The 23,892-nt window shown below is 41.0% G+C and overlaps 1 protein-coding gene across 4 annotated transcripts in view; it reads left to right on the forward strand.

Annotated features, from left to right (window-relative positions):
- The window catches only part of diaph2 (diaphanous-related formin 2), a 967,621-nt gene that overhangs the window by 71,055 nt on the left and 872,674 nt on the right, over nucleotides 1-23,892 (forward strand). For 3 of the 4 annotated variants that reach the window (XM_068047702.1, XM_068047700.1, XM_068047699.1), the window contains exons 2-3: nucleotides 15,918-15,950; nucleotides 18,563-18,739. In XM_068047702.1, coding sequence (XP_067903803.1) covers nucleotides 15,918-15,950; nucleotides 18,563-18,739 — 210 coding nt within the window. The remainder of the gene's footprint in view (nucleotides 1-15,917; nucleotides 15,951-18,562; nucleotides 18,740-23,892) is intronic. The other variant, XM_068047701.1, reaches the window with a different exon arrangement.

Raw genomic sequence — 23,892 nt, forward strand, 5'->3', positions numbered from 1 at the left:
TGCTAATCTCTTATGTGGGACTTTGTCAAAAGCTTTCTGAAAGTCCAAATAAACCACATCCACTGGCTCCCCCTCATCTAGTTACTGGTTACATCCTTGAAAAATTCTAGTAGATTTGTCAAGCATGATTTCCCTTTTGTAAATCCATGCTGACTGCCCGATTCTATCACTGTTCTCTAAGTGCTCTGCTATAAAATCTTTGATAATGGACTCTAGAATTTTCCCCACTACCGACGTCAGGCTGACTGGTCTATAATTCCCTGCTTTCTCTCTACCTCCTTTTTTAAATAGTGGGGTTACATTAGCTACCCTCCAATTTGTAGGAACTGTTCCAGAGTCTATCGAATCTTTGAAGATGACCACCAATGCATCCATTATTTCTCGGGCCACTTCCTTAAGTACTCTGGGATGCATACCATGAGGCCCTGTCGATTTATTGGCCTTCAATCCCATCAATTTCCCCAACACCATTTCTCTACTAATACTGATTTCTTTCAGTTCCTCTCTCTCACTAAGCCCTGTGTTCTCCAACATTTCTGGTATGATGTTTGTGTCCTCCTTTGTGAAGACGGAACCAAAGTATGCATTTAGTTGGTCAGCTATTTCTTTGTTCCCCATAATAAATTCCCCTGTTTCTGACTGTAAGGGGCCTATATTTGTCTTCACCAATCTTTTTCTCTTCACATACCTGTAGAAACGTTTACAGTCAGTTTTTATGTTCCCCAAAAGCTTGCTCTCATACTCTATTTTCCCCTTCTCTCTCCACAGATGCTGCCTGACCTGATGAGTATTTCTAGCACTTTGTTTATATTTCAGATTTCCAGCATCTGCAGTATTTTGCTTTTACCTCAGTCCATGCCAATATGTTTCCTCCAATCCAATGAGCCCTAATTTTGTGTAATAACGTCTTGTGTGGCACCTTACTGAATGCCTATTGCAAACCTAAATATACTACATCCACTTATTCCCCCTTATCTATCCTGCCAGTTACAACCTCAAAAAACTCTAGCAGATTTGTTGAACATATGTTTTCCCTTTCTTAAATTCATTTTGACTCTTATTTTAGGTGCCTTATAATAATAGATCTTAGCATTTTCCCTATTGCTGATGTCAGGCTAACTGGTTTATAGTTCCCTGTTTTCTCTCTCCCTCATTTCTGGTCCAGTGGAGTTATGTTTGCTACCTTCAAATCCATGGGAACTGTTCCAGAATCTTGGAAATTCCTGAAAATCAAAACCATTGTGTCACCATTTCTGCAGCAACCTCTTAAAACCCTCCGATGTTGGTCATTAGGTTCATGTGATTTGCCTCCTTTTTCTTCCATGAATTTCTCCAGTACTATTGGTTTACTAATGATTTCTTTAAGCTCCCCAATGTCACTGGACCCTTGGTTCCCCAGAATTTCCAAAATATTTTAATGTCTTCTGCCCATGAAAACAGATACCAAATATTCACTTATTATCTGTGCCATTTCCTTATTTCCTGTTATAATTTCTCCTGTCCCTACCTGTGTGGAACCCGCTTTTACTTTTTCTAATCTCTTCCTTTATACATACCTATAGAAATTTTTACAATCTGCTTTTATCTCTTTTCCTAGTTTAGTCTCTCATTTATTTTCTCTTTCTTTATCAATTTCTTGGTCATCCTTTGTTGAAGTCTAAAATCCTTCTAACCCCCAGGCTTACTACTCTTTTTGGTAACATTAAAAGCCTCTTCCTTTAATCTAATGTGATCTTACGATCTTGAACTTCTCTTGTTAGCCATGGTTGGACCACTATTTCCGTGAAGTTTTTATTCCCTAAGCGAATGTATATTCACTGTGAATTATGTATAAGTTCTTTAAATGTTTGCCATTGCTTATCTACCGTTACACATTTTAATCTAGATTCCCAATCTAGTTTAGTCAACTCGACTTGGATTTAAGACCTGTCATGCCAACATGCGATGTTGATTGACCATTTTTTAATCCACCAGCTGAAGACCTGAATATATATTTTTTAAAGAAATTAAAAACGGAACAGATGAAAGGTGACTTTGCCAGCAGCTTAAGATGGCCACTTAATATGCAACACTGTATCTTACATGGCAAGGCCAGTGAGGTTGGAGATCAAGGGCTGAATTTTATGAGCGTGGCAGTAGGCTCTGATCTCGCCGGCCTGCCTGCGCGGAGTGGCCGCGCTGACTCCCTGCGATATTTCGGGGGCTCATTTAAATGGAGGGAGCGGAGCAGCCGCACCCGATGATGTAGAGGGGGCAGCTGTTCCGTCCCAGGCAATGGCATCTGGTGCCACCACACAGGCGCCGGCGCCATTTTTAAAGGGCTTCAAGCCCTTAGTAGAATTTTGAATTTCAAGGGGAATGGAAGTGTGAGATTAAAGTTATACATCAAATACGATCTTCACTCCTTTCACCCACACTCCCAAGGAATAATCTGTTCATTAATAGCCCATTCCCCCTTTAAAAAAAACTTTTATTCAGATCCTGTTATTTCCCCCAACCTTTAATACCTCAAACCCCCCCACCAATCCAAAGAGTTTTCCCCGCTCAACCGCCCCCCCCCGACCTGTAAATTTCACTCCTCCCCCTCCCCACCAGTGTCACGCCTTGGAACTCCGAATGGAGTTCCGAAGGTGCGGGCATTCCGGCCAGCGGTCGGAATATCGGCATGGGACAGTCGTTGCTACCAGGTAAGTAATTATTCTTTAATTTTGCTGTCATTTGCATATGAAAATGAGGGCCCTGCCATTGAGCGGCAGCGGTGGGGTGGAGTGGCCACACTGAGGCCTCGCTGCCGCTGGTAAATTGCGCCAGGGCCTTCCTGGTGTCAGGGGTCCTGGCAGGCCTCTCCCAGAAGAACTTTCCAGCTCCCCCCACCCCTCCTGTCATGACCCCGGACACTGGAGGGCTCATAAAATTCTGCCTCGAGTCTGCACTGTCCCAGCAGGAACCAAGACCTGGGAAATTTAAGGGAACTGTCTGTTCCCATAAGCAAGGCATCAAAACTATTATTTTAACAATGGGACCCTGCTTGTGAAAGAGAAATCCCCAGGTATGGGCTGTTTTAGTTGCAAGAAGAAATACACTGCTGACTACCATTCTTGAATCACTGGGTGACTGTCATGTGACAACCCCCTCAACTGTGTATTAAGCTGGTGTTTCTCTGCAGTAGGCCGAGAAGCATCTGGACTCTGACAAGTTTCGACCCAAGTGGGGATCCCCGCTCTCTGCCCCTCCCGCTCTCTGCCCCTCCCGCTCTCTGCCCCTCCCGCTCTCTGCCCCTCCCGCTCTCTGCCCCTCCCGCTCTCTGCCCCTCCCGCTCTCATGCTGTCTTCTCCAGACCCCAGCCGTTCTTTTGCAGCCACTGTGCTTGTAAAAATCATCATTAAAAGGCGAGATAGTGAACTGTGGGAGCTGGTCTCAGAAATCCTTGACATGCTGATGGTTAAATTGGAGTCAGTTCCTTTTGCAGATGTAAAACGTTCACTTCGACATACTATCACCATTTTGGCTTGGTACAATACAGCAGCAGTTGTGTCCCGTCTCCTCACCTACCCATCACTTCGGAGAAATTTGTCAATGATGTGTAGAGATCAGTGGCCGAAGACACAACATGTGCAGTCAGGACTATCAAGGAGCTGGCGTACACACGTGGGAGAAGAACCTGCCCCGTCACTGGGAATGGAAGACTATATTCGACCGCTATATCACTGGCTGCCGTTTGCAGGCTGCGTGAGTTTAAACAGTAAGCCTGAGTTGGCAGAGGCGGTGAATACTTTATTCCCTCTAATCTTCGGTACCCTGCTTATTTCCTGAAACAGTGACGTTAATGTTTCTCTGCTTGATCATTCATATGCTGAATCACAGCAGAGAGATTTTGCAGCCCAATTTGAAACATCAAATAGGGATTTGTGTAAGCAGTGTGTACAGACACTAAAGCTCCGTCTAGGCTAAGCAACAAATGGGGACATCGTTGAAAACCTGAATACAAATGGAGGATGGAGCCAAATGATGAAGCTGAGCCACTTTGACAAGGGGATTGTTCTGCTGGCCTGGGCAATGACAGAACATGCTGGCTACAGCCTGCCTCGTATCGTGAACCAACTGGCTTCTCTCATCATCAGGTTTCAAGACTGTCGGGCAGTTACAGTAATCATCATCTTTGGCGAACTGCTGAAAGCTCCACTGGCTTCAGGGTTGCAGACACCCTCACTCACGATCTTACAAAATTTCAGGATTTTTGACGGGCATTGAATTCCTAGTCTGCATTCTGTCCTGCCCCGATGGGTCATGTGACCAGAAGACTTCAGCATGGACGTGGTGGTTGCGGCGATGGCGGGCTAGGGTTTGGGGAAAACAGTGGAAGGTAAGGAGAGCACAACCACAAAGATACCCTGCCTGGAGAGATTGTTTCTGTACGGGATGGGGTTGATGGGAGGGATGGGGATGGCATGAGAGGGATGGAAGGAATGGAATGAGTTTGCATGGGATGGGGATAGCATGGGAGGCATGGAAGGAATGGGATAGGGATGGCATGAGAGGGAAGGCATTGGAAGGGTGAAATGGCATGCGATGGGGATGGCATGAAATGGAGGGAATGGCATGGGGGTTGGGCTAGGATGGTGGAATTGGTTAAGAATAGCAAAATGGGGGGGGGGAATTTATTATTATTCAAAAGCTATTCTTTGTGCTAAAAATGAAGATTTATTAGATTTGAATGAAAATGTTTTGGAAAAGCTGTGATGATGAGGAAGCCAAGTTGGATCATCAACTCGGCTCTTCTGGCTGAAGATGGTTGCAGTTGCTTCAGTCTCCTTCAGCCTTGTCTTTTGCACACTCATGCTAGTCTGCCATCATTCAGGATGCGAATGTTCCCTGAGCTGACTCCTCCTGTTGTTTAATTGTCAACCACCATTCACGACTGAATTCATTGATGGTGTGATCGCTTTGCTGTCTATAGCATGCTGCTCCCACTGTTCAGCATAGGTGTAGTCCTGTATTTTAGCTTCACAAGTTACAACTCATTTTCAGGCACACCTGGTGCTGCTGCTGCTCCTGGCATACTCTTCTACACTCCTCATTGACCCAGGTTTGGTCTCCTGGCTTGATGGTGAAGGTAGAGTGAGGGATATCTTGGGCCATGAAGTTACAGATTGTGCTGTTAGCCCTTAGTGCTTCATGGCTGCCCCGTTTTGAGCTGCTGGATCTGTTCTGATTATATCCCATTTAGCACATTGATAGTACTACATAATACAATGGAGGGTGTCGTCGGTGAAAAGGAGGGACTTTGACTCCACAAGGAGTGAGTGCTGGTCACTCCTACCAATGCTGTTACAGATGCAATTGCGACAGGTAGATTGATGAGGGCAAGGTCAAGTAGATTTTTGCCTCTCCATATTCTTGTCACCTGCCCAAAGCCCAGGCTTGCAGTTATATCCTTTAGAACTCGGCCAGTAATGCTGCTACCATTAGTGATGGTAGCATTGGTGATGGGCATCAGTACTTGCCTCTGATTGAGCTTGGAGGATTCAGACTCCAACATAGGTAGTGATATTTAACACTGACCCCTCTGTTCAATCTCTAAGGTACAAGTTGCTGTTGCCACCAGCACTGCTTCTAAAAATTAGGCCTGTTGCTCAATGCTATTTGCCCCACTTCTTCGCAAGAAGTGTGTGGTAGTATAATGCTTTACAGGCCAATCAATAATCCACTAGGCTGCAACAGGAACACTTGTTCCACACCCTTAACCATCTTTACACCAGTTGATAGGGTGGTTAATCCTATATGGGGGAAGGGGGAGGTGCAGGTGCTCGCCATTCCCAGCTTGTAAAAAACCCTCTGGATAATCAACCCAGAGCATGAGCTCCGATCTCCATTCATGGGTCCAGTCCATAGTGCTGAGGGAAGTGAGGCTTGAAATCGGGGAGGCACTGGCCATAACTTTTCAGTCTTTCTTCGACGTGGGGGTGGTGCCAGAGGACTGAAGAATTGCAAATGTTACACCCTTGTTCAAAAGAGGGTGTAAAGATAAGTCCAGCAACTATAGGCCAGTCAGTTTAACTTTACTGGTGGGGAAACTTCTTGAAAAAATAATTTGGGATAAAATTAATATTCACATGGACAAATGCGGGTTAATTAAAGAAAGCCAGCATTGATTTCTTAAGGGAAAATCACGAGTAACAAACATGCTGGAGTTTTTTGAGGAGGTAACAGAGGGTTGATGAGGACAATGTAGTTGATGTGGCGTACGTGAACTTTCAAAAGGCGTTTGGTACAATGCCACCCAACAGACTAGTGAGCAAAGTTATAGCTCATGGAATAAAAGGGACAGTAGCAACATGGATACGGAATTGGCTGAGTGGCAGGAAACAAAGAGTAGTGGTTAAATGTATGTTTTTCGGGCTGGAGGAAGGTTTGTAGTGGAGTTCCCCAGGGGTCAGTTTGGGAACCTTTCTTTTCCTGATGTATATTAATGACCTAGGGTATAGGGCACAATTTCAAAGTTTGCAGATGATACGAAACTTGGAAGCATTGTGAACTGTGAAGAGGACAGTGTAATCTTCAAAACGACGTAGACACTTTGGTGTAATGGGCGGATAGGTGGCAGATGAAGTTCAAATCGGAGAAATATGATGTAATTCATTTTAGTAGGAAGAACATGGAGAGACAATCTAAAATAAAGGGTACAATTCTAAAGGGGGTGCAGGAGCAGAGGAACTTGGGTGTGTATGGTGTTTATGTGCATATGTCATTGGAGGTGGCAGGACAGGTTAAGAGTGCGGTTCATAAAGCATACAGGATCCTGGGCTTGATTAATAGGGACGTAAAGTACAAGAGCAAGGAATTTATGTTGAACTTGTATAAAACACTAGTTTGGCCTCAGCGGGAATATTGTGCCCAGTTCTGGGCACCGCACTTAAGGGAAGACATGAGGGCATTGGAGAGAGTACGTGAAAAATTCATGAGAATGGTTCCAGGGATGAGGAACTTCAGTTATGAAGATAGATTGTAGAAGTTGGGACTGTTTTGCTTGGTGAAGAGATGGTTGAGAGGTGATTTGATAGATTTATTCAAAATCATGAGGGCTCTGGACAGAGTAGATAGGGAGAAACTGTTCCCACTTGTGAAAGGACCGAGAACGAGAGGGCACAGATTTAAAGTAATTGGTATCAAGCAAAAGCAACATGAGGAAAAACTTTTCCATGCAGTGAGGTGGTTAAGGTCTGGAATGCGCTGCCTGAGAATGTGGTGGAGGCAGGTTCAATTGAGGCATTCAAAAGGGAATTAAACTATTATATGAAAAGGAAGAATGTGCAGGGTTATGGGGAGAAGGCAGGGGAATGGCACTAAGCGAATTGCTCTTTCAGAGAGCCGTTGCGGACACGGTAGGCCGAATGGCCTCCTCCTGCACTGTAATGATTCTGTGATTTCCTTCATGTCCGCAGCCTGCTATCTTTTCTGACCCCAGATCCTCAAACTCTCAGCAGAACCTCATTCCTAGTCCTACCTGTGTTGTTGGGTCCTACGTAGACCATGACAACTGGATCCTTCACCTCCCATTCTAGCTGTAAGGAGATGTCTTTAACCCTGGCACCAAACAAGCAACACAACCTTTGGAACTCCTGATCGCCACTGCAGAGAACGTTATCTGTTCCCCAACTATAATATTTCCTGTCACTGCCACATTCCTTTTCGCAACCCCCACTCATGGCCACTTGCACCAAGGTGCCATGGTTAGGTTGCTCATTCACTCTGCAGACTTTGCCCTCATCCTCACAGACAGCAAGGATCTTGTACCTGCTGGATAAGGGCAAAGATGAGGTTCCTCCAGCTTTGCACCTGGATTCTCCTTACCTGCCTTACTTGCAATCACACCCTCCTGTTCCTGACCACTAACCAGACCTGCACTATTGCCTGACCTCTGCTTCCTGGATCAAAATGTCTAGGTAATACTCTCCCTCCATTTGCAATGTCTTCAGCTTGGAATCCAGCTCAACAACTCTGAGCTCAGGTTGCAAAAACTGAATGCAGATGTGGTTGACCTGGCTCTCACCAATTTCTACCAACTCTCACTCTATGTTGCCAAGTACTTGTTTACCAGAAGTTGTGTTTATCACACTGTAATTCTGGTCATTAGAGCTAATGGAATTTAAGTCACTGTTTCAATGTTAGGAGTGAAGATCTTGCGTTGTACCTTAGTTATTATCTTGTGTGTCACCTACAGTTAAAGTGCTAATGGAGTGCTGCTCAAAGAGAGAATAAGGTGGAAGGGAATGAAATTAGTTTGGAGTGACTGTAGTTGTCCAGTGAGTGTTGAAGCTTTTGGACTTTGCTGGCTCTTATTTGCTAGTCACTGGCTTTCATTGTAAGTGAAACAGAGGGAGTAACTTTTTCAGTAGCTCTTGGATGGTGAGAATTGTCAACAGGTACTCTTCTGCGAATAAATCTATCGAGGAGTTGGAATATTGCCTTATGAATTGACTGAAACTGTGGTTGTTGGGTTAGCAGATAGATGCTTGTAATGTGTAACTCTGTAAATCAATATAAAAGTGTGTAAAGATTGGTTTCTGTTCTACCCTTCACTGACTGGCTTTCTGGTATAGAACAGATTTTATTTTATATGTTACTGCATTGTATGGCATAATGCATTATATCTCCAGCACTATTTTGAAGAAGAGCAGGGTTGTTATCCCCAGTGTCCTGGCCAATATTTCTACCTCAGTCAATATCACAAAAACGGATTATTTGGTAATCATGACATTGCTATTAGTGGGAGCATGCTGTGCTCTAATTAGCTGCTGTGTTTCCTACATTATAATGGTGACTGCTTCAAAAGTACATCATTGGCTATAAAGCACTTTTGGATGTCCTGTGGTCATGAAAGGTGCTATATAAAGCAAAGCTTCATTTTTTTTTACACCCATCCAGCAACCATTAACCTCAAAATTTTGAAGTGCTGAGATTATTTTCCACTTCTGCTTAATACTGTGCTTCTGCACATTGTTGGTGGGTTGTGCAATAGTTTAGTAGCTTCTAGTGGTAGATGCCAGATACTGCAGCTACATTTTATTTCTTTGTACAGCTTCCACTGGTCAATTGGATCTGAATCAAATTTTCTTTTGCTTGTAAGTTGTTTGATTTTGCCTGTTCCGACCATGTGCAAGGAAGTCTTTGACACTGGGGCTTGTAGAATAACACCTGACGTAAGGAGATTGTTTTTTCTGTAGCTAGGTTACTGTCAACATACTTGATGAATCTGCTATATTTATTTCTTGACTGAAAGATGTGCAGTCAATGAGTTCTTGCTGTTTCAAAAGTAAACATCTCAAGATAACAAATTGCATTCCAAAGGGATCGTTCCCTCCGTGACATCCTGGTCCACTCCTCCATTACCCCCGACACCTCGTCCCTTACCCCTGGCACCTTCCCATGCAATCGCAGGAAGTGTAATACCTGCCCTCCTCACTATCCAAGGCCCCAAACACTGCTTTCAGGTGAAGCAGCGATTTACTTGTACCTCTTTCAATTTAGTATACTGTATTCACCGCTCACAATGTGGTCTCCTCTATGTTGGGGGGACCAAACGCAGATTGGATGACCGCTTTGCGGAACACCTCCGCTCGGTCTGAAAGCATGACCCCGAACTTCGGGTTGCTTGCCATTTCAGCACTGCCCCCTGCTTTCATGCCAACGTTTCTGTCTTTGGCTTGCTCCAGTGTTCCAGTGAACATCAACGCAAGCTCAAGGAACAGCACCTGATCTTTCGATTAGGCACTTGACAGCCTTGCAGACTGAACATTGAGTTCAACAACTTCAGAGCATGACTGGCCTTTTTTTAAAAAGTATTTTATTTTTTAACCATGTGCCTACTTTTCATATAGTCAGAGTTGCTCATTATTCTGCTATTAACACTCTCTCTAGACGAATGCTTTGTCTTTCGCCACAAGCATTAACACACACTTTACCTTTATCTCAGGACAACTCTGTTACTTAATTTCTCCTGCCCGATCAAACACCTTCCCTTTTGTTCCCCCCCCCCGCGCCTTCCCCTTCACTTGCTTAAAACCTAATTCTTTTCTAACCTTTGCCAGTTCTGATGAAGGGTCACAGACCTGAAACATTAACTTTGCTTCTCTCTCCACAGATGCTACCAGACTTGAGTATTTCCAGAACTTTTTTGAATCTCAAAATAACTTATTTGCTCCTGAAAGATGCAAAAGAATTTCTAGGTTATTCTGCTATTTTATGTTCTGGAGACAGCATAATAGCGAAAGTTGTATTTCTATATTAAATTTTATCTCCATGGTGAGGGATTTTGATGCTGAGGTTAAAATTAATTTTAATTCTCATACCCGAAATCAGTATGAAATATTATTGGACCTAAGCAGAACAGCTTCAAATGCAGCAATATATATTTGATTACCAAGTGTCTCCTGACCATGCAGAGCATGCTCTGAGCGCTCGCCGACTTCATCAGTGTGTCTGAACATTTGCCAGCTTGCCAGTATGAATCACACATGCGCATGCTGACGTCACCACGTAATCAGCATTGCATCACTGCCTCCATTTCCCCCCCAGTTTCCTGCTCCCTCCTGTGATTGACATTTCTCTTTGTCGCTCCCTCCCACGCCCCTCTGCTTGGTGTTCCACAGAGAAGCGGCGAGGCGGGAAGGAGTGGGATACTGTTGGGGGGTTAGGGGGAGGTTTGGGGGGATGGAGGCGGCGATTGCGACCATTGTGGGGGTTTGGATTCAGTTTGCTTCTTTGTGTCAAATTGAGCAGCATCAAATTTATTACTGGCAGTTACCTGAGATGTCACTGACAGTGACGTTTCAGTCGATGAGGCTGCATTTGCACATATGCCAGTACTGCACCAACTAGTCATTGTGTTGGCAACAACATAACCATTTGATTATGGTTTTACATTGAGTAGCAGTGCCCATTTGGAACTATTGTGAGCCTAAATTAATTTAAAATGGAACACTTAGACCTGATTGAGAAAAAACTTTCAGCCCATAAACTGGGCTCAATTCAAACATCGATCCCAGAGATAAAGGACAGTGTGCTTGTTCATTGTTTGTATATCTTGTCTTGGTGTCTCCAGGAATAATCTGAAGGGTACACGGTTGGCAAGGAAGTTATCTTGCAAGTTAATCTTAATCTTTTTACAGTCAGATATACTGCATTATTTTATAGTTCATTTTGTAGAATATTTTCAGATTGTATAAAGTTGTAAGATTTATGCGTTGGACTTTGAAATTGACGTTAATGTGAATAATTATGGTTATCACTTTTTGGCTGATATAGGTGACTGCTGCTGGGGATTCGTTGTACCATAAGTATTTAAATATTACACGTGCTATTGCTGGTCACATTGCAAATTACCAGTGAACTTAGTGCTGTCATCTGACATTTGCTTAATTAATAGGACTTGGGAATAATTAATTCAGTGTCACAATTTGCAGATGATACCAAACTAGGGGTTATAGCTAACACTGAGGAAAAATGCAACATAATACAAGAAGACGTTAGAAAACTTGCAGACTGGGCAGTTAAGTGGCAAATGAACATTAACATAGATGAATGTGAGGTGATGCAGTTTGGTAGGAAAAATAGTAACATGACCTACACCTTAGAAAATAAGAAACTGAATGGGATAGAAGAGCAAAGAGATCTCTGGGTACAGTTGAACAAACCATGAACAGCAGCATTACAGGTCAGCAAAGCGATTAAAAATGCTAACAAAGCAATGAAATCTATTTCTAGGGGTATAAAATTCAAAAGTTAAATTGTATAGGACCCTGGTCAGGCTGCACTTAAAGAATATTTAAAGAGTTCTGGTCCCCATACTATACAATGGACTTAGAAGCACTGGTGAAAGTGCAAAAAAGATTTACAAGGTTGGGACCACAACTGAGAGATTACAACTATCGGGAAACAGATTAGCACTTTTGCCTTAGAAGCGATGATAGGTCTTTGAAATTATGAAATAAAAACGAAGTGTTGGGAATACTCAGCAGGTCTGGCAGTGTCTGTGGAGAGAGAAACAGAGTTAACATTTCACGTCAATGACCTTTCATCAGAAATTATGAATGGGTCGGATAGGGTAGATGTGAGAGAATGTTTCTAGTTGTGGAAGAATAGAGCATTTCTGATAATATAGCATCTTCCTCGGTATTGCACAGGCATGTTAACTTCGATTATGCAGTAAAACTTGAACTTGCAGCTTTCTGATTTAGAGGTGAGAGTGCTATCAATTGAGCCAAGCTAATAAAGGAAACTTCTGCACCTCAGTATCATCAATTATACAAAGCTCTCTATCTTATAGTCTTGTAGTAAGGGAGAAGTAGTTTGAAATCTTAAATCAGTTCTGGGAATGGTGTTTCTGCATTTCAGTGATATACAACTTAAATTAGAATAAAAATTGCAATCCATATACAACAGCAGTAGAAGTGGCACCAGCAAATCTGCATGTTGGACAGATGATGGGAACAATAAAAATGGTGTTAAGTTTCTTTTTGGCCTCCTTGTCTCAAGAGACAATGGGTAAGCGCCTGGAGGTGGTCAATGGTGTTAAGTAATGCAAAGCAAATAAGCAAACACGATTGAAAAGCAATTATAAAATAGCTAGAAAACTTAAATGAAAACACTCATTATTGAACAGAAAAACACACAATTTTTTTTTGTTTGTTTCATGGGATGTGGGCATCTCTGGCAAGGCCAGCATTTGTTGCCCATCCCTAATTGCACTTGTGAAGGTGGTGGTGAGGTGCCTCCTTGAACCACTGCAGTCCATCTGCTACAAGTACATGCTTAGTGCTGTTGGGGAGTTCCAGGATTTTGATCCAGCGACAGTGAAGAAACAGCGATATATTTACAAGTCAGGATGGTGTGTAGCTTGGAGGGAAACTTATAGGTGGTGGTGTTCTCATGCGTCTGCTGTCCTTATCCTTCTAGTTGGTAGAGGTAGTGGGTTTGCAAGGTGCTGTTGAAGGAGGCGTGGTGAGTTGCTGCAGTTCATCTTGTATATGGTACACCCTGCTGCCACTGTGTGTCAGTGGTGGAGGGAGTGCATATTTAAGCTAGTGGATAGGGTCCTGATCAAGCGGGCTGCTTTGTCCTGGATGGTGTCGAGCTTTCTGAGTGTTGTTGGAGCCGCACTCATCCAGGCAAGTGGAGAGTATTCCATTATATACCTGACTTGTGCCTTGTAGATGGTGGGCAGGCAGAGTCAGGAGCTGGGCTACTCGCTGCAGAATTCCCAGCCTCTGACCTGATCTTGTCGTCACTGTATTTATGAGGCTGCTTCAGTTCAGTTTCTGGTCAATGGTAACCCCCAGGATGTTGCTAGTGGGGGATTCAATGATGGTAATGCTGTTAAATGTCAAGGGAAGATGGTTAGATTCTCTCTTGTTGGAGATGGTTATTGCCTGACACTTGTATTTTTGAGTTTCAGTTTTTTTTTCATTTGTTTTTAGGCTATGGTAATTTTTTGGCAAGGCTTCATTTATTGTCTATCCTAGTTGGAAGCGCCAGTTGTGGGCTGCCTTGAGCTGCTGCAGTCCCTGTGATGATGGTTTTCCCACAGTAGTTTTAGGTAGGAAATTCCAGAATAGTGGCATTGTGATGATGAAGGAATGGCAATATATGTCCAGATTATGGTGGTGTGTGGCTTAATGGCGATGGTGTTCCCATGAAATTGCTGTTTTTGGCCTTCTTGGTAATGGAAGGGAGGGAGATGCTATTGAAGTAACCTTGGTGAGCATTGTTGAAGAGTTAAAGCACTTTAACAATGCATCTCAATCTCCAATACCTCATCATACATTTTCCGTAATCAGTCATGTATATCCACATGCCTATAGATACTAGAAGTTCAGTTATCAACTTTCATTCCATAAGAGCTATTCTGTCTAAGTCAACAAGTACTGGTCATGCAAACTTACATTGCAAACACTAAATAAATACAATCAAAACATCCCAAGCTGCTTCACAGAGGCTGAAAGGTGTGATTAAATCTGACAGTGCTGACTATTGATCAATTTAGCATACCTTCCTTCATGCAGTGCAACTGAAAGCATTGCATGTGTAGGCACTTCTGAAGAAGTATCCGATATTCCACTTTGTCAGGTGTTAATATATTCTAGTGATGCTGCCCCAGCTTACTTGGATTTAGAATGCATACCTTTTTTCCTACTTGGGAATTATTTCAGTATTAAGGGCACTACATCAGTCCAGGCTTGTCATAGTCATCACTCAGCATTTATATCCAGCAACACAAGTCAGATATTGCAAGGTTAAATGCTATATACAAAAGCAAAATATTGCAGATGTTGGAAATCTGAAATAAAAACAGAAAATATTCTCGGGAGACCATTGCTTTGAAATGTTAACCGTTTCTCTCTCCATAGATGTTGCCTGACCTGCTGAGTATTTCCAGCATTTTCTGTTTTTATTTTTAGATGCTGAATAAACTTGTTTTGATTTGCTCACTGTTCTTTAATACAGACTCTCAAAACCATCACTTAGTGTCCTATTTTTCAGTTTTCCCACACTAGACATCCTTATGGCTACTTTGAGTGATAATGCCCCTGGCTCAGGACACATCAGCAGTTACCAATATAAAGTTCTAGCTTTCTCTCTCACACTCTTCTCTTTCTCTGTCATTCATTGTGCTCTTTCTCAAGAATGTACTGATTATTCTTGCAGGAATTACAACATTTGCGTTATTAACACCGTTGCTCCTTTTTTCCTTGTATTAAGGATCATGAGAAGATCTGAGTTGAGATGGTGAATTTGGCAGTCCTCTTAATCGTTGAGGAAAAGCATCATATAAACCTTGTCACTCTTAGCCTCAATTAAGGTTCAAATCCCAGAGAGACATGATCTGTTGTCTTGAATGGAAGTGCTACTTTTTAAGCTTTTATTTGAAAGCCTGACCATTGAGTCAGCCAATGAAAGTTAACCAGAATGGTAGATACTTGGTAATCATCTCGAAAAACTTCTTCCTCAAAAGCCTATGATGCTATGTAGAAAAAGATTTTATATTAATCTTCAGATTATGATTACAGCTCCAGAGGATGTGACACCCCTCCTTTATTATTGCTCTGTAGCAATTATTATACTGTGCTTGGGTAACTCTTTTTGTGTTAATCCCACCTGCATGTTAACTGTTTGGAGTAACCAGATACTTTCACTCAACCTGTCTGGCATTGATTGATCAAAATTTTGAAGAAAATGATCCTGCAGTACTCTAAGATGGTTTTTAACTTGTGTGAAGCGATCTGCTAAATGAGAAAATGTCAAGTTATGTACTTCCCTGTAAATTACTTTATGCCTCCATTTACAATACACCCACCATTCTTTCATCCTTCCTTTCTTGAACTGATCTGGTGCAATTGGGAGGTTACCCTTATTATTTTGTTATAATTGGCCTTTGCGCTTCCACTTATAGTCGGAAACTGAGTTCTGTGTCTCCGAATAGGCCTATGGGGGAGTTATATTCTCCCTGACTAAAGAGCTATTGTTTGGTGCAAAATTGCAAAACTGATGATGTCTGAGGTAATGTAGCACATTAGTTGGAGCATTTATATGAGTATGTAGGTTGAAATATGTTTGTATATTTCCCACTTAAGGTATATTTCGGCAATTTTTGTGAAAAATGTTGGTTCATCTCTGTGCATAAAGCAGTTTGAAACAATTTCAATTAAGGTTGGGAGTCCTAAGCATAGTACAACAAAACTCTGGGTCTCAATGTCAGCCACAACCTAAAACTTTTTGGTTTTGGATTTTCTAGGTCTGGACCTCTAAGACTCTACTGTTCTTTTAAGTACACTGATCCGGTGCTTTAAAAGTTTGATATGGTGGTTGGGTATATTTTGGATCTGTGGGTGATTTTTTTTCTTCTTCTCTGCCTTCTACAGAACCTTAACATAAAAACTTTGGCGGATGATGTGGTAAGCCTGCTCTGGAATCCACTGTTCAATTTGTGCCTAAATCACTAAATCATGCATGCTAAAATTGTAGCTCTTCACATCCCTTCTCAATATTTGTGGAAATGTACATTAGCTGTTCTGCTTCAGAAATAACCTAGTACTAATGAGAACATTTAATGCATTTCCTCAATTTTGCTTCAAGTGTTTTAAATCCACACACTCAGCTTGCAGAAGGAACCTATGCGTACTCTGTGATTGGAATAGTTAAAATAGGACTCCTTTCTTCCTCAGTATATGCTTTCAATCTTGGGTTTATTATCTCGATATCTTCTGTAAAGAATAAACTTACTGCTACAAGAATAGGATGAGAAAAAACAAAAACCTCAATCCAGAACAAAAACTGACTGTAAGTTGGTTAAATTGAGTTTTGGAAAATTGGATTCCACTGCCTGGTCTCTGGGAGAAGAAAATAGGTGAAAAGTTAAAACCCATCATGATTTAGGATAAGCATATTTGAGTTTTGACTTTTCAAAGGAATTTAGATAATTAGTTGTAATTAGTGAGCTCTTGTGAGCAGGATGTTCCCTATTACAGTTCAATCTTATGTATAAAATACATTGTTTTTTTAAATATATTATTGAAATAGACAGCAGTGTTTGCAAAGATAACTCGGCCACTGCTGCACTTGCACTGAGTGGGTAAATTAAAACATGTTGTTTTAAACCAGGAGTCCCTTACCATTCTTGAAAACAATTTGAATATTTATGAAATCAATAAATTATACTCGTTTTTTAATGTTAACTGCTATGCAGGTTCTAAATTTATTTTTAATATGGTAATAAATGGATGGCTTGTTCCTGGTCTCCATTATTTTATTAATCAGAATTTTAACGCGATGAATCAAATTTAAGCCTACATAAGGTAACTTGAAAAAGGATTTGTAAGATATATACTTTAAGATTGGATTATTATATTGTGTATGACACAAGCGCATTCCATAATTAATGGATTTTCCTGGTGTGTTTCTCATGACTGGGAAGATATTTTATATTTAGCTGAATTAATGGGTAGAAACTCAACCTTCAGGCATTTCAGTAATACCGATCATGATCAAGCCAATTAAATGCATCTTTATGCTTAATGAGGTTTTCCTAACTTACTTACATTACATATACTCTTAACTATGCATGCCAAGCTAACAACTGGTGCAGGGCAGTTAAAATTCATGAAGTATTTTGTTGAATGTTTTACTGTCTTCACATGGCATAGGCAAATCTTCCCTAATTGCATGATGATGATGACTTGGCTATTAAGAATGACCTTTTTGAACCATTTTCTAAGAGTTTTAAACTAGCTAATATCTTGTATTTAATTTTTAATTGACTTTGTACTTTTCTCCATCGTTGGGTTTCCCCATGACCACCATTGAAAGAACAGGCAGACAATCTACCTATTTTTGGGATTGTATTAATGACTATCTTTTAACTGCATAGTGCGTGAGATTGTCTTAGGGTGACTTGCCTGAAAGGCCAAGCCTGCGCTCTGCACCTAATCCAACAGCAGATTGAGTTCAGAATCTGACCTGTGGGTTGCAGAGACTCAAATCTACATCAAGTCACTGTACAGCATTGTGTGTTGAAGTACCACTACACTGCAATATGACTTCCTCAAATTTGGTTCATTAAACTACGTATAAATAGTTTAAGCAACTGACATTTTGATGCATCTACCAATATTAGTGCTTCAATGCCTGCAGTTTAGTCTGCAGTCAAACCACCTTATACCAAAAAACAAAGACTTGCATTTGTGGAACACCTCTTTATAGCCAATGAAGTATTTTTGAAGTGTAGCCACTGTTGTAATGTAGGAAATGCAGCAGCTAATTTGCGCGCAGCTAATTTGCGCACAGCAAATTCCCAAAAACAACAATTGGTTAATGACCAGATAATCTGCTTTTTTGTGATATTCATTAAAGAATAAATATTGGCCAGGACATGAGGGATTAACTCCCTTGCTCTTTTTCTGACACAGTGCCGTGGGAACTTTTACGCCCTTCTGAGACGGCAAACGGGGTCTCTGTTTCATGTCTCATCTGAAAGATGGCACCTCAGTACTACTCTGGAGTATCAACTTAGATTATTGTGCTCAAATCCTGGAGTGTGATTTCAACCCACAACCTTGTCACTCAGAGGCGAGAGTGTTACCAACTGAGCCATGGCTGGCAAAGTGCGGAAATTCTTTGTTTGAGATTCACATTGTTGATGCTCTTTTGAGTTAAAAGGAATCTTATCTAGAACACGGGCAAAAAGCTAGCTACGACTGCATGCATGTCAATAAGACTTTATGATATTGAAAATGTTATGTGCATGTAAACTGCTTAGTAAGCTGAAAACCAAATTTGCCTACTATAATTTTTATATGAACATTTTAAAGGTAAGTTGTAGCCTTTAATTTGGTACTCTACTATAATTATGCTGCTTTGCCACAGATGAAGCATGTAGTTCTATCTTAATCACATATAAGTTCACTGGAAATGTGCATGCTTTTGTAAAATATGTGCTCATAATAGAAAATTTTGAACAAAAGTATAAATGAAGGAAGCTTTATGTAGAATGTTAATATTTATTTTGCAGCGTGACAGATTAACCAGTCTTCGAAAGTCAACTACAAAAAAAGAGAAACCTCATATACAGCATCCTACTGACTCTCAATCGGCTATGTGTGACTTGCCACTAGCACAACCAGTGTTTGAGGAATGTTTTATGAATCTTTCTGAGAAAGAGATTTTAGATCTCTTTGAAAAAATGATGGTAAGTACTGTTTTTTTTTAAATTAAAAGAAGCATTCTATAATTTCTCTAAGACTTCACTGTCCAAATGATTTCGGGCATTGCTAACTGCAAATTAATGAACTGCATAGTAGCTGTGTGTGTAGTCCTGTGTTTCTGGAGAAAATGACTATATGATACTGTCGTGTGCCGCACAATGTTTCTTATGCAAGATGTAGCAGGGTCAGTACTTAAAAAAAAATCTCAAACTACGATTTCTTGCTTTTTTTTTAAACAGGAAATTTGGGTGTTTGTGGGTCACTTAGTGAAGTCCTGCAGAATATTTCCTTGCGTTGTATAATTTTGCAAAAATGTAGAACTTATTTTCTGAAGACTTTTTATTTTGAAGGAAACCGAGAAGGAGGAGATATCATCAATGTTTTCACAAAATTATTGACCTAAATTTGTGTTTTCGGAAAATAAATCCATAGGCTACACTGCTAAATGTATGTTACCAGTTTGACAAGTCAAGGATTGCCAGATGAAGTCAAAACCCCTTTCACGTTTTCACATCACAGGGTGCTTTTAAATTGTCTCAAACTGTGTGGCTTCAAGTGACTGCTGGTCACAGGTCTTAGGCACCAAGGGAAGATAAATTTAAAGCATTGACAGCAGGATTAAGCTACTTTCTGGGCAGAAACCATGCAGGAACTCCAGGCTTCAGTCTCTTATACAGGTGTTTGTGTAGCAAAATGTATATCTAAATATGAATTCACAAGATAATTATGGATGTGGAAGGCCATTCAGCCCATTGTCTTACATCTGGAAAGACCCTTGAGTCCCATCTGATTTCAGTATCTAATAATTTCTTAAATGATTCCAATATTTTTCATCTTTTTGTTTGGAAGCCCTTTCCACATGTTGATGACTCTGATATCAGGAAGTTCTTATTTGCACAGTCTTAAATTTTTTGTTATTTTAAATCTGTTCCCTTTTCCTGTTATTGCAATTTAATTTAAAGTTCCTCTGCTTGAGGACATAGTAGCTTAAGTCTTCCCTTGGAAGAGGTGATTGTTAATATTTACTACTTTGCGATCACCCTTAAGTTTTGACCCTGTATATCTCTGTCATGGTCTTCGCCTCCTCTCTTAATTACCCTCTTATTTTGTTGTATTAAAATTTTGTATTTTTTTCTGGGTGTCTCCATCTATTTGATCATTCTTTTCACATTTTTCTGCATGGTTTTGCATTCATCCTGCTGATCCCCTTTCCTTATAGGATTTAGAGAGCTCATTTTTTTTATTTCATTGTCTGCACAATGGTTCCATTTATCTGATCTGAATAAACAAGATGAACTTATGGGTACTTCTGGTTCATGAATCTTCAGGACGTTTGGAATTCAATGTTTAATGTTCTATAATAAAAGCAAAATACTGCGGATGCTGGAAATCTGAAACAAAAACAAGAAATGCTGGATTCACTCAGCAGGTCTGGCAGCATCTGTGGAAAGAGAAGCAGAGTCAACGTTTCGGGTCAGTGACCCTTCTTCGGAACCGAAGAAGGGTCACTGACCCGAAACGTTGACTCTGCTTCTCTTTCCACAGATGCTGCCAGACCTGCTGAGTGAATCCAGCATTTCTTGTTCTTGTTTAATGTTCTATAAATTGGTTTGCTAAGCTTCAGATTGGAGGCTGATTTTTTAGCCTTCTATTTGAGCTTTTCTTTGATCCCATCTGAAGGCTTTATTGAGAATTCTCAACATTTTGTCCTTCCCAAGAAATATTGGTGCTGAACTTCTTTTTGCCTTTGGATTAGAGGTAACAAATTTCTCCATATAACTATCCTGAGTTTTGAAGTATGGTACTAATAGATCTAACTATTGTGCAAATGTGGACAATTATTGCTTTGCTGATAACCATGGTCTGTTAGAGAACTGTTATCTGTATGATAATTGATCATGGGATAAAATGAGAACTACTTACACTTCAACTATAGTCATTGTGAATTGAGTCAAGTTGCACTCTGTCAGGCAAGCCCCCACCAGCCAAGAATAAGGAAGATTAATTTCGCCACATGAACATTGATTTTAAGCTGCTGATGGTGAAGAAAGAACTTGCTTTCAAAAACAATTGGAGACATTAGCATATCAACAGACAAGTACTTCAAAGGACCAAGGAGCTTTTCCCTGCTCCAATTTAATCCACAATGGACTTTTGATTACCAGACGTTGAAGCATTCCAGGTTAACTACTAAAATGGCCAAATAAACAGACGTAGTCGGGCCAGTTTGGCCACATGACTGACTGATGGAAGCTCAAATTCAAAAAACTCCAACAGGGAATTTGAAATCAGAAGGCTGTTAGCTCTTGGCCTGAGAACACCCCGCTCCTGTCTGCTCTTATCTTGTCCTCACCAGCTTCGGAAACCATTGAAGACATATGAACCCAGGGAGAGAAAAGTCTCCTACAGTGAACAATGTTCAAGAAGAATACTGGACCCCAACGAAAAGCGAGACTGCCTACAATCAAGGACACTACAGTGAGCTCGAAGCACAGTAAAAAAGAAAAACCCTCTTCAGAGATTCCCTCAAACCTCTCCATTATATTTTTCTTCTCTTTTCTGTCTCTATTTGCATGTGCGTATCGTGTGTGTGTGTGCTAGTGACGGCGTGGCGTGTATCCGTAGGCGTTAACCGAATTCGTGTTTAAGTTTAAGGTTTAATAAATTTCACTTTTCTTCTTTAAACCTAAAGTAAACCTGATGTGCTCATTTCTTTGCCTTATAATTGGAAAGCTGTGAACAAGGATTCACAAAGGGGGAGCTCAAAACAGTGTGTTTAAAATTAAACCTTGTTACAATAAGACCAGGTGAAGACAGTAAAAGGCTCCTAGACACCCTTCTCACCTGGTCATAATAACTCTGTCGAGGTCTGATTGTATGCATGCTGAACATTCTGGTCTACATTCTATCTTTGACATATTAGTTCTCATAATATGTAATTCTAGTTAGGCCATCCCCATTTATTTAGCGCTACTATAGTCTTTGGAAGATCTATAAATGTAGTAAGAATGATTATCAAAAAGACTGTCAAATTGTACGCCAATGCTTCTTCAGCAGCAGATCTCAAACCTGTGATCTCTATCACCAGAAGGATGAGGGCAGTAGGTGCAAGAGAACACCACTACCTTCAAGTTCCTCCCCTAGTCACACACCAACCTGACTTCGAAGTATATCGCTGTTCCTTCTTCACTGAGTTAAAATCCTGGAACTCCCTACCTAATGGCATTGTGGGAGTACCTTCACAACACGGACTACAGTGGTAGAAGAAGGCTGCCCACCAACAGCTTCTGGAGGGCAATCAGGGATGAGCAATAAACTCTTGCCTTGCCAGTGCCGCCCACATCTTGTGGATGAAGAAAAAAATGTTGCTTCCACAGCTCTGAATATTTCACAGGATCATGATCTGCCTTTGAAAAGAACTGATGGCTCTGTGGGTAGGTATTATATGTAGCTGGTTGGGAAATACATTTGCATCGTGTCAGAATATTAAATTCACCATAAGGGTATCAGCCCACAGATATTCCTGACTGGTGGGTGAACTGATCCAGAAATGTGCAAATGTACATTCATGGAATCAAGATGATAACAAAAGTAGGTGATCTAACTATCCCTCTGCTGCATATGTGTACTAAATGTTTCCTTTTCATTTTGGGGATTAATTTTCAAATTTAAAAATTCAATAAAGACAGAGGAGCAGATATGTAGGCAAATCTGAGAGATACAAAAAGAATAGGCTAACAATAGTGGGGGTTTCAACTTCCCTTATATTTTGGAGGGGATAGTATTAGTACAAAAAGCTTAAAGGGGGCGGAATTCTTCAAGTGCATTCAGGAGAGCTTATTGAGCCAGCACGTAGAGAGTCCTACAAGAGGAGGAGCGGTACTGGACTTAATCCTAGGGAATGAAGCCGGACAAGTGGTAGAAGTGGCAGTGGGGGACCATTTTGGGGATAGTGACCATAACTGAAAGACTTAAGGTAGTAATGGAAAAGGACATAGAGGGACCGGAAATAAAAGTACTGAATTGGGGGAAGGCAGATTTCAATATGATAAAACAGGATCTGGCCAAAGTGGTCTGGGAGCAGCTTCTTATAGGAAAGTCTACATCTGACCAGTGGGAGTCATTCAGAAAGGAAATAGTGAGGGTTCAGGTCCAACATGTTTCCGTTAAGGTGAAGAGTCGGACCAACTAGTTGAGGGAACCCTGGAGGTCAAGGGATATAGTGTTCCAGTGAACACCAACTCAAGCTCGAGGAACAGCGTCTCATTTACCGGTTAGGCACACTACAGCCTGCCAGACTGAACATTGAGTTCAATAATATCAGAGCATGACGGGCCCCCCATTTTGCTTTTTTTAGTTATTTTTTCTTTTTCCTTTTAAAATTTTTTTTTGTTTTTATTTTATTTCATCTTAGTTTGTTCAGTTTGCTTACCCACTGTTTTTTTCATGTTTGTAAGTTGCGGCTGTTCAATTTTCAGTCCATTAACACCTGATCTGTAGTAATGCTTTGTCTTTCAATACGCCAATAACATAATGTTTGCCTTTGCTCCACGACCTTCTGGTCAGCTATTCTGTGACCTTGTCCTATTTACACCTTCTCCTTTGTTATCTCTTGTCCCACCCCCGCTTTACTTGCTTATAACCTTTTACATTTCTAATATTTGCTAGTTCTGAAGAAGGGTCACTGACCTGAAACGTTAACTCTGCTTCTCTCTCTGCTGCCAGACCTACTGAGTATTTCCAGCATTTCTTGTTTTTATTTAAGGGATATAGAGGATTGGATAAGGAAAAAAAGGAGGCTTATGGCAGACTCAGAGCACTGAAAACAGCAGAGGCCCGAGAGGAGTACAGAAAGTGTAGGGGGGTACTTAAAGTAATTAGGAGAGTGAAGAGGGGGCATGAAAAATCACTGGCAGACAAGATAAAGGAAAATCCCAAGGCGTTTTATAGTTTAAGGGCAAGAGGATAACCAAGGGAAAATTGGGGCCCATTGGAGATCAAAGAGGCAATCTGTGTGTGGAGTCAGAGGACATAGGTGAGGTTTTGAATGGTTACTTTTCATCTGTGTTCACTATGGAGAAGAACAATATAGGTGTAGTGATCAGGGAGGGGAATTGTGATATACTTGATCAAATTA

The sequence above is a fragment of the Heterodontus francisci genome, chromosome 15, assembly GCF_036365525.1.
Source record: "Heterodontus francisci isolate sHetFra1 chromosome 15, sHetFra1.hap1, whole genome shotgun sequence".
Taxonomy (NCBI): domain Eukaryota; kingdom Metazoa; phylum Chordata; class Chondrichthyes; order Heterodontiformes; family Heterodontidae; genus Heterodontus; species Heterodontus francisci.